The 11,342-nt window shown below is 44.1% G+C and overlaps 2 protein-coding genes across 2 annotated transcripts; one reads left to right on the top strand and one right to left on the bottom strand.

Annotated features, from left to right (window-relative positions):
• Positions 1–6,886: 6,886 nt before the first annotated feature.
• On the bottom strand, positions 6,887–7,273 carry orf128b (hypothetical protein). The gene has a single exon. It carries the CDS (start codon positions 7,271–7,273, stop codon positions 6,887–6,889), a length of 387 nt encoding a protein of 128 aa, YP_008992363.1.
• Positions 7,274–11,018: 3,745 nt separating this feature from the next.
• On the top strand, positions 11,019–11,342 carry orf107c (hypothetical protein). The gene has a single exon. The coding sequence runs from the start codon at positions 11,019–11,021 to the stop codon at positions 11,340–11,342; it is 324 nt and encodes a 107-aa protein (YP_008992362.1).

Here is an 11,342-nt window from a genome sequence, read left to right as displayed (position 1 = left end):
CTTTGACATTACATTGATTGTTATGGTGAACCGGGCAATCTCCATTCCTAAGGACCTCAATCGTCGAAACTAGAGGCTAATGCTAATAAAATAAAAAAGGAAATTTCAGATTAGCCATGATAGCATGAAAAGTAGGCTTAAAAGCCGATCAGTGCATTCTCCGGGAAAGCATTCAATTTAATCGTTGTTCTTGTCTTCTCCTTCGTACCCTGAATCGCAGATTTCGCTACTTTTAGCAGCTAGCAGCCATTTCATGAGGATGATCACAATACAATATAGAATAGAGAGCATCAAACCTTGGCTTTTAGGCGGTTATTTCGTCCTTTCTTCCATTCCAGGATTCCTGGTAATAGCGAACTGCCTTACTTTCCTAATAAATATTGTATGTCGACCCAAAGCATGATCTACCTGTTACTTGTTCCTGAGCTGAGCTAATACCAAATAGGGCAGGCAGCCCTGCTCGGCAACCAAAGCATTCAAACCAAGATCTAATCACCCGGCATTGAAAGGCGGCGCATCTACAGTCCCACCCTTCTTCCATGAGAGTAGGTATACTAGAAGCCCAGAAGCTTGTGAACACATTCAACCAACCAGAGAGGGGACTGTTAACCTCAAAAGTGAAAACCCGCCGTCCATCAAAAGCAATGAGCCATTGACTTCAGCTGGCAGTAATGCATCGACATGGAGTGTCCTAATTGACCCACAGCCAGAGGGGATCCAGTGCTCGCTGTAGAAGGGGGATGCTACTCCTCTTTATCTTTCCTTCGCTTTCCAGAGATCAATGGTAACTCGGATTGGCGTAGCTGGTTTCCTCTTCTTCTTTTCTGTACCACAGGAACTGCCCTTTAGTGAAATAGATTTACGACGGAACAATGATAAAATCTTAAATTGTGATGAGATGTAGCAAGAGGCATCAATCCTTGCAATTGAGGTTTACTTCCGGAGTATCAACGCCTCATCAAAGGAAGAAGAGGCGCAGGTTCGGCAAAGAGTCACGGCAGGTGCAGCGGTTTGTTATTCCCTGAAAGGTTGGAGTGTACACCTATATTCCTCAACTGGTTCATCAGAGGCATCCCTCTTATCTTGAAAAGCAGAATAATCCCCATCATCGGAGGAAAGTACACCATTCGCCGAATCACCAAAAGGAAAGGTCGGAAATAGGGCATCCAGAGGCAACCACGTAGCAATGAAGTCAGCTTTCAGACGGTATTTGACCGGGGAAGCAGTGGCATTGGTTGGTGCCAAGGGTAAGTGATCGTTACGGGATTGGGTGATAAAAGACCAACAAATCCCTTTCCTTGCTACTTGACTTGCCTTTTGTGCCTTTAGTTTATTTAAGTATAGGTCGTTGAAGCCTAGTTAAGGCATGGGCTAAAGGTATGGACAAAAGGCCTTGAAAAAGCATCCCTCTAGAGAGCCCTAGAAGTCACGTTTCATACCTCCTTCGTGTGATTCTACCTAAGATGAATGAGTTTGAGGCACCACCATAAATATCGCATGTCCGGCCAATTCGGCATTCTTTCTCTGAATATAGGATGGCTTCAAGAAAGCGAAAGTAGGAAGAAAGGAATACCAACCAGCCTTATTTATCCTTTATTAGTCCCAGTGGTTGGTGGTCAAAGAAGAAGGAACGAATAGCTCTAGGGCTCTAGCATCTCAAGATGTCTCCTAGTAAAGTAATCTGGTTTTTGATGTCAATTTAGCATTGGATTGGCAATAGCCTTTGCCTCAGGTTTTCGATCATCTGCCACTAATAAGCCAGAAAGGGAAGCCTATAATAACAATAACGAAGATTGAGAAAGGAAGGACTCATCTGCTTTTCCTGAGATTAGCTCTTCTTTTCCGAGTAGCAGGGATGAAATGGATTCACTTTCCAGCTCTACCGACTCTTCTGGTTTCACTAATCTAACACCTGCCTATAATATAGTAGTAGAGGCCAAGGCCAATTCATCAACAACGACAGCTGCCCTTCCTTTTGTTTCAATTGCTAAATACAGCTCAGGAGCTAGAATTCATACGCCTCCCTTAATGGCAAAACCTAGCAACTACATTTTCACTCGGGAAGGCCAATTCAAATCCATAAAGTTACGGCTCGCCTAGTGGCAAAAGTAAGCGATCTGACAAAAGACAAGGGAAAGAAGAGCAGCCTCACTCTGGATTTCTTCTTTCCCGGGTTGCTTCACGAAAGCCTACTCTTTGAGACAGGTCAGCGAAGAGCAAAGACATTACTACTGATTGATTCCACGATTCGTCGACAAAAGGCAACAGAGCAGTTTTAACAACTAGCTACTTAGCTCACTCAGAACTACTCTGAAAGACTAGACCCAACATTGGTCGTTTTCCAGGATGAGTCGACAAAAGGAAGCCTATATCCGATTCATTTGTGAGAGGTTTAGCTCAGCGAAGAGCAAAGCCAGTTACCTTTCTTACGTATTTTACCGCTGTGGTGTCACTCACGTTACAGGTTGCGTATCAATGAGACCATTCTCAAGCATCTAGTCCTGCAAGGGAGGTATTCCTACTCTACTTGTTGATCCCATCTCTTAAGTTAAAGGAAGAGGACTTAAAAGACTCACTCTTCGGTCTTAGTACCAGACTGGTAAAGGCAACTAATCCCACTTCTTTAGCTATCTAGAAAGCCTCCTAATTAGCTCAGGAAGTCAGCAACCGGTACCCTATCAGCTGCTCTTGCCTTACCTGAGTTGCTGTCTCCTAAGAATAGAAGTCAAATGTAAGCCTAATGGGTTTTGATTTGAGAAAGTAATTGATTTAGTGGTTATTCCCTATACCTCTACCTTGCCTAAAGAGGTGAAGTCACGTATAAAGGTAAGAATAAGAAATCCTACTACCATCAAAGTGATACCCTGGAAAGCATCTCCTTAGTTGAGAAGCGGCATACCCTTCAAAGTGGAAAGCGGGATTTCGAATATCAGAATAAGTAGAACCCCTCAGATCATCAATGGCCTAGCTGGAAGAAAACCCTCCTTCCTTACAAGGCGGAATAATGCCCATCAGAATCAAGTAGCTGGGTTGTAGACTGGGAAGCCCCTATAATATCGCACCTCCGCTCAATGTGGTAAGAGTTAGATGAATCCCAATCAAATAGTAGCATGATTTTGGTTTTTGTATTCCCCTGAGGCTTGGCAAAGGGTTTAACTCTCCTATATAAAAGAATAGAAATATCTTAATAAATAGTGGCATAAGAGAAAGCATCAACAGAGAAGTAGTGAAATGATCGATGTATAGCCCAAAAAGGCAAGACGCGCAGATGGACAGAAATCGCAGATATCCACTAACCAGGTTTCCAGTTTCTCGAAGGAATACTAATAGAGGCTTCCTTTTCTCAACCACTCGTGTAAATCCCGATGTAACTCTTAAAGAACAGGTTGGTTGGTAGCCCGGGTTCTATCTCCTAATAGGTATGGATTTCTTGCCTATTGATTGACCAATCTCGGACTAGGAAAGAAAAAACAAATGATCTATCTTTCGTACCTCTTATGAACTAAACTGTCTTCCTGCGTTCTTCAATAACTTGATCCTGACTTGATTAGCAACAGGAGCTTGATAGGTTAAGGTATTAATGCGGGATATCTACAAAGCAACTCTGAACTCCTAGCTCAAACAGCGAAGGCATACTCTTTCTATCGAATTACAGGATGAAATCCGATATTTAGCTCTGAAAACCACCTCAAATCCTTGAGAAAAGGCCGATAAAAAGCTCTCTACGATGTAGATATCTTCTGGGTAAAGGCTACCTTTCCTACGCATGGGATATTCCGAGTAGTATTTATGGATTCTTACTATGATATTGGTAGACAAAAGGCAGAGTAGCTTACAGGAATGAACTTTCGAATTGTAACGACCTATCTATCAAAGACACCTAAGAAAACCCGTTAGAAGCCGCCTATGAAGGGGCAACTTTCCCGACCCAAAGATAACTACTTCCCTATAAAACCAGCTACTTAGCAAAGGAAAGTAGACTCAGAAGTAGATCTTGAAAGAGCTGCCTAGCTCAAGATAACAAGGCTAAAGAGGGAAGCCAATCCAACGTTACGTGTCTTATTTAAAGGGCAGCCGAACTCCTAAATTCATACCCCTGCTCTTAAGCTCCTCAGAAACTAGGACCTTTTGGAGACCCTTCCTTCTACAAAAGCGAAAGGCGACACGGAAGCCGATGCGGAAGAAATGGTCTTAGCTGCTATCTTACTTCCAGCTGTTCATACGGCTCGATGCTCGATCTGGACCTCTTTTTTCTCTTATGCGGCTCGAAAGATGGCATATTCATTAGGCGAGAAGGCCAGATAGGAAGCAGAAAGCAAAGAGAAAGGCAAGTTCCATGCTGCAGAGATATAAGCGTTCTGAAGCGCTTGCTTGATTGTTTGTTTCGGGTTTTGCTTGACACTATGAATGCTTGAAAGCCACTGGTTGAAGCAGAAGCCGATGCAGAAGTAGTTAGCTCGTACCTTCCGTTGGTTATTAACCGCTTTCAAACCTTTCACTCAAACCATTGGAACCTTTGCCTTTCCCTTCCTCGCTATAACCATGCCTCCCGATCCCACTCATAGTGTCAACATGTCGAACAAAGTACCCGTTGTTTGGTTTGAAACCCTTGGACGGGCCTCATACTTTCTCACTTCCTTACTTTAGCTACAGGGGTTTACTTACTTATCGGCTTTCTTCCTTAGCTGCACTTACTTCTCTATAGCGCTCGTCCGTTGCTTGTTGAGGCACGAACGTCACTAGAGTAGTTCATTCAATAGGAAGGGTTTGCAGTATACAATAGAAGAGCTAATCGAGCTAAAGGTTTCAAAGCAGTAGATAGAAAGCAGCTAGGCCAGAATAACTAGTAGCATACGTCTGTGTACGCCCTCACTTTGCGGGGAAGAGGGCGGCCCCGTCCCTAATTGGTAAGGTTCTATCTTTTATTTTCGATATATCTTGTATAGTAAGGCAAGCCTAGATGATAGTTTGGATAAATAGAAGCTAAGCCTGATATTGAATAGCAAGGATGCAGCCTTTCACCCCTATTTAGTAGGGCCTGTTGCAGAGGTTGCTGGTGTCTGAGATTGAGAAGGAGAAGAGGGCCAGATCAATAGCAAGGAAGCACCCACGACCAAAGGGACTTTTGTGGAGATTAGCTAGGGAGCTCAAAAGCGCCTGTTGCTCAAAGTAAGGAAGAAGAGAGCTACTAGTTCTAAGGCTGACAAGAGCTACAAGTCCGGTAACTGAGGGACCAAGGGTACCGATAGAGGATTTTTCCTAACTAACCATAGGCAGAATTCAGGTTCAAATCCTGATCTATCAATAGGTGAACTATGCTTAAGACATAAAATTCAACTAAACGAAGGCCCGTAGGCGAAAGGCTTCTATCTTTCTTCTTGATTCATGCGCATCTACTTCTGATTCTTTGACTTAGGCTAGGCTCCTCCGTGCCTTTCACAGACAGGAGAGAGAATGGAATGGCAAAAAGCTCTTTTTTCGAACGTCCACCACGGACAGAGACTAGGCTGCACCTTCTTCCTCTCCTGCTTGCTTTAGTGCTTTACTGTAACAAGGGAATCCACGCATCAAAGCCCCTTTTCCCCGCAGTGGTATGGAGTAGGAGTAGGACGTAGCACTAGGCTAAGGCAAGCTTAGAACTGAATTGACCTGTAACAAACTGTATTACTTGTAACCGGAAAAGGCCCCCTTCATCCCTTTTCTTGATTTTTATTTCTCGAGGGGCGTAGATAAGAGCCAAGAAGTGAGTGGCGGATGCGAGAACATAGGCAGATGTGGGACACAGAAAGAATAGATTCAGGTACTCCGAAGTCAAGAGATTCTTCTCCCTAAGTAGCATTCTTGTAAGTACAGAAGGGTCTCTGAAAAGATAGAGCTAAAAGCAATCTCTGGTATAGATATTCTATTTATATACCAGAGAAGAGACCGAAAAAGGTTCAACTAGCGCTTAGAGTTTGATGCGAGGATCAACTCCTTCAGATAGTTACCGCTTTGCACGAGCTGAGACAGTGTAGATAGATCCGGATAAGGCAACGATCCATTCCATTCCTAATCGACCAAGAAAGCTTTCCCCTGCTAGTCTTTAGGTTACACATTTATGCCCAGAAGTAGCTGCATTCTGTTTCGGTAACGAAGGCTTTCCATTTATTTGATTTCGCCTTAGGAGAGCTCCTTTCTTATTGTTATGCCCCTTTAAAGAGAGTTTAACACTTACTAAGTAAGAGCTAATAGGAAAAGGGTAGGGATGGAACTTCTTCGTTCCCTAGCCACTCTCCCCGTAGCCCACAAAAGCGTAGGATGGGGAGCGCATACGAGGTAGTGAGCGAATGACCAAATGTGTCTTTCTTTTCTTTTTGTAAGTAATGGAGTATGCCCGTTGTTTGCGCGGGAAGCTTCATGCTCTTCCTCCGAAAGTACGGAGACGGTAAACTGGGCTCCATGCACCTGGCTTTGACGTCTATTGAACATCAGATGTCAATTCCTGTGTTCAATACCGATTCTACGTTTAAGTCTCTGCTGAGCTGACCTCTTTTGCTCCGCAATTTAGGCGTTGCATGTCCCCTACCCGTGTCAGTGTAGCAGCTGGCGTCAAATGAATGATGGTCATCTCTGCAGGAGCCGGAGATGTGGGTACCAAACGGGCTAGCCCTAAAAGCAGGCAACCAAGAGAGGTAGGCGCGGAAGGAAGTGCTTCCAGTCGATTGAAGCTGAAAAGACTCCCCTCACTAGAAGACCCTCGGCCCTAGATTCCGTTCCTGAGCCCTCACCACTTCCTGCGACAGCTAACAAGGGGCATTTAGGACAACTCGTTCATTTAGCACAACTTCATTCCGCTCTTTGGAGAGTCCCTTCTTTCCAATCAATAAATATAGTGCTGGCTCGCTATTCATATTATTTCTGTTTGCCCGGTACCAAGAACTCCATTTTCAATGAATTCTGGGTCTGGGCGCTTAGCAGCCCCTACTTTCACATTTCTTCCTATGAAACTACTTGGTCTACTTCCATTTAGACTGAGATGGCTTCTCTTTCGACGGATCGATCCGGACTTCCCCACTCGCAGGAAAGAAAGAAAAGACCTGAATCCTACTGAAGCTGCTAACAGAGACTGAGCAGATATTGACCTATGAGATTTGTACACTTCGGCTTGGCACCTTCCTTTGGTTCGTGCTCGCACGGGCCCTTTCTCTGCCAATCTTGAATTCGAATCTTTGCTTACCGAATACAAAGCCTCTTTTATTTCCTGCTCAGTAAGAGGAACTAGAAGTGACTTCATTTGAATAGGCTTCAATCTATGAAGTTTCCTCCGCCCTTGAACATGCTTCTTTCCAGTAAAACCTGCTTTGCAGTATATCCTGCTTCATCCAAAAAAAAGAGAAGAAATGAAAAGGCTTAGGTCCTCTTCTCCTAGCTCACCTCTACAGAGGTTGAAACAACCTAGTCTATCGTAACATTAACTCTTTTTCGGGGTCCTTTCTGCTTCCTTCCCGGTCTCTTGCCGATGCCAGATGGGTGTCGGCTCGTCTTCTTTCTTTGAAGGACTCAGCTCTTAGAGATCCTCTCTTTGCCTTTTTGGCACCAGGGATTTCTCGTACAAACGCTGTCTTCAACTGTAGTAGAAAATGATCTATCTTCTTTTTCTTTGCCCGTCTTTTGATCACATAACATAGGGCCTTCTACTAAGGCATAGCGAATCTTGATGATAGATCTTGGTAAGGAGAATCGAATGAGCTAAAGACTCAGTCTGCCAGTTCTTCACATTAGGCCAAAGCGAAGCCCGCCTTCTCTTCTCGTTGGCACGGATTCAATTCCTTTTGGCTACCCGCTTTCGAGTGAACTGAACTCTTGGACTGGCTGAAAGGGAAAAGGGAAAGGTTACAAGGCATTTTTCACTCGTTTACGGGACCTGTGTCAAAGGAAAGGATTGTTGCACTCTCTTGCTCAAATGAATTGACATTTGTGGATGGTTGTTCATTCGGGATTCTTCTATCTATATTTAGAACTACTGGATCAACTACTCCGGCTTTTAGCCTTTTGAACCAGTGGAACCCTAAAGGCACTCGCCCGTTCAAACTCTTCTGTCCATCCCATCTAAAACCGTGAATCTATAGTTTCTGAGTCCTCGACGTAACCTTCCTATCTCTATCTATAGTTGCTACCTAGCCGATCTCTTTACATACCGATGGGGACTCTGTCCTTTTGCATACGCATACTAAGATGATTCTTCATCAGCCGGAAGAAATCAGTTTCATTATGATGCACGAACAATAAATTTGTGTAGCCGGGAGTAGACATTTATTTGATTAATATAATAAACCGGAACCAAAGTCTGAATGAAAACCAAGGAAGCGAGAAAGGAATGGAAGGAATAGAGTCAAGGTCTGCCGCTTCTAGCTCTGGCACTCTGAATATCGGGTATGATTCTTACTTTCTTGCCCTGCCACTCTCACCTCTTCCGAAAAGACAAGCTTACGTCATTACATATGATATATCAAGAGTTCAGGACCATAACGTAATTCATTTAGAGAATGCCGATGAGTAAAGTAGATCTGGAAAGCGGTGAATACAGTTAGTGAAGCTAGACCGGAAAGCAGTATCGGAAACTCGAAACTAAATGATTCTGTGCTACTTAGTGGGTGTTCGCTTCGGAGTCCTGGAAAACGGGTTTCCAAACGGGGAAAGCTGCTAAGATCACCCAAGTATGGGAATAGGACCCCAAGCCCTAATAGAATGTTATCCTTTTTTCGATCCAAATGGAGCTAATAGTTAGATTCCAGAATAGCCAATACAGTACGGTTAAGACGAGTTCTCAGCCATTGATCGTCTTTCATTGGAAGTTTCCTTTGATGTCGGTGCTGGCGAACGAGAAGGTTTCATCCCTAGAATAGATTTTATCCTTTAGGCTAGTAGGTTATAGGGGAAAGAGCAAGCTATAGGTCCAACCTAAACAAGCGTAAGATCTGAGGGAAGCGAGTCGTAATCGAATTTACCTACCTTTTAGCTTAGAGTAAACAGACAAGCTTATCCAGTTCTAGCCCCCTTCTAGTAACAAAAAGCTATTCATGTCATTGGGGAGTGAGCTCGGGTGAAAGCTTTGCCAGCGAACCAGGACTCTCTTTTAGAAAAGGGATAAAAGCCTAGTAAGGAATCCAACTATTCATACTCCTTCTAGCGGGACGTATCCTTAGACTTGCTAGACATAACATAAGATAAGCAAAGGCCGAAGAAAGACCTTCCACACGACTGCTCTTCTTTCCTAGAGGTCAGCTACTACATCAGTCCGACGTAACCTTCTTTTCCGGTTTCCGGCTTTCACGATTCCTTTGTTTGTTCTCTTACGAGATTTTGTTTGGTCCTTCACTTCGTCAACTCGGGCAAGTATAAATAACCTATCTCTGAGTTCAGCTTCCGCCGGGTTTCTTGAACTCGGTCTGCCCTCTCGGCGTCAGGTGAAAAAAGGTCGAAATCCTCTCGTCTAATGGAATGGAATGCCGTGATGGACTCTGATCTCTAATCCAAGAAACTCTTTCCAATCCATCTATCTTGACATAGCAACTCTCCTATCGTCGAATTGTATTATCGTTCCTGGACGTCAGACAGGCCTTTGATAGCATGATACCAGTTCTTAAGACCTTTCTTGCTACTGTGACTATCTATTATACGGACAGGCGTAGGGTAGCACATTGAAAGACCCTTCTTATTTTATTCAAGTTTTTTCGTTCCGATATCTGGGCATCCCACAGTCAAGTCTCATCCCATCTCACTTTTTTAATCTTTCGAGCCTTCGCTCTGGCATAAGATAAAAAGAGGTCCAGGTCTTGGAATCGGGCTAGGAGCTGCTATTGAATTTGTTGATGGCGATGTGATGCGAATTCCTTCCTTCTTTCTTAAAGTCTTGTTGTTAATCTCCTGAAAGGCCCTAAGCCAAGGAGTTACCTCAGCGGACTAATAGCAGAATAAGGCAGCTAGGGACCTTCTGTGCCCAGGAACTATCTAGCTCTTATCGACTAGTAGAGCCCAAGCCGAGTGACTTCTTTCTTTTCGGACTTAAAGCCCGGTTTGTTAATACCTAGTTGCTAATATCCGAAGAATGCGGTTAGGAGTTCTTGATCTCCACTTGGAGCTCTATTAAGCTCAGTCTTTTCTCAACCACTATCGGCTTTATCGGCCAATGTGGACTTATTAAAAGACTTACTCTTTCTGATTAAACCAAACTAGAAGAGCTGGGAGAAGAGATTCATTTCACCGATGGGAATGATTCCTCTCCTTGTCAGCCCCTAACGACGAGCCCGATGAGCGTATCAATGGACTGATCTGTGAGCAGTGTATCAATGGAATGGAATGACCCGAGCAGACCAAGGGATCAAGGCAATAGGCGGGAAGAACGATAAGAAAAGAACGAACGCTTTGATTCCGTATTCGATCAGCCTTAGCTCTATACATGACACGTAAGGAACCCTTCCTTTCATTAGCAACAGGAGGACAAAGATACATCCTTTAAATGGCTCTAAAAGTCCTATCTTCTAGTCAGAATGCATGGTTGGATCATCCATCCTTCTCTTCGGAGAGAGTCCCTCTTTCCAATGGCTTGACCGGGCGTAACTCCTCTCTTGTAGAGGTAGAAGCGGAAACTACATAAGATATAGTCCGGGACTGCTTGATCTGCAACTGGTTAACCAACCAATTGACTAAATTCTTTAGGAAGTAGACTTTGAGCCTTCTTGCATCTTCCTTTTCGGTACCGGGTGGAAAGCACTGTCTCATTAGCCCAGTGGAATTATATTCCGGCAATTCTCACTCTTCATCATATCTATTATCATTAACCCGTCTTCGATGGGATCTTGTGGAACCGCTGGTCCGTGCAGGCTGGAAGGAAATACGAATTCTTAGCATTCCCACTAGTCTTAGGTAGCGTCTCTCACTTGAAATAGGTTCAGGCACGGTTCAGAATCCGAATCGAAGTTCAGTGATCCAGTATCCGTATCGTCTTAGATTCCTCCAGGAAAGTAGGCAGATTTCATATGAATAGTGAGCGAGGAAAGCTCAATCGGGAAGCTCAGGGACAACTTAAGACCAGCGGATCGGGGAAGGGAGAATACGAGAGAGAAGACTATCTGGGGGTTGATAGTAATCTCATACCTTTCGGTAGTCTATTTTCGAGGTCATACACAATTACACTGTCCTCCGCTTCGGTCCGACATAAAGTAAAGGGGCCAAGTGAGTTCCCGAACACACAGGTTATCGCTACGCCTGAAGAACAAGTAGTCCTTTCTTTACTCCCGCATCGCTTGCTCTACTCCCCGCCATATTCCGTCTTTCTCTACTCCTTGATAATCCCCGAATAG

The sequence above is a fragment of the mitochondrial genome of Salvia miltiorrhiza (genome assembly GCF_028751815.1).
Source record: "Salvia miltiorrhiza mitochondrion, complete genome".
NCBI classification, from domain to species: domain Eukaryota; kingdom Viridiplantae; phylum Streptophyta; class Magnoliopsida; order Lamiales; family Lamiaceae; genus Salvia; species Salvia miltiorrhiza.
Note: the sequence above shows the minus strand (reverse complement) of the source record. Positions and strands in the feature narration are given on the sequence as shown.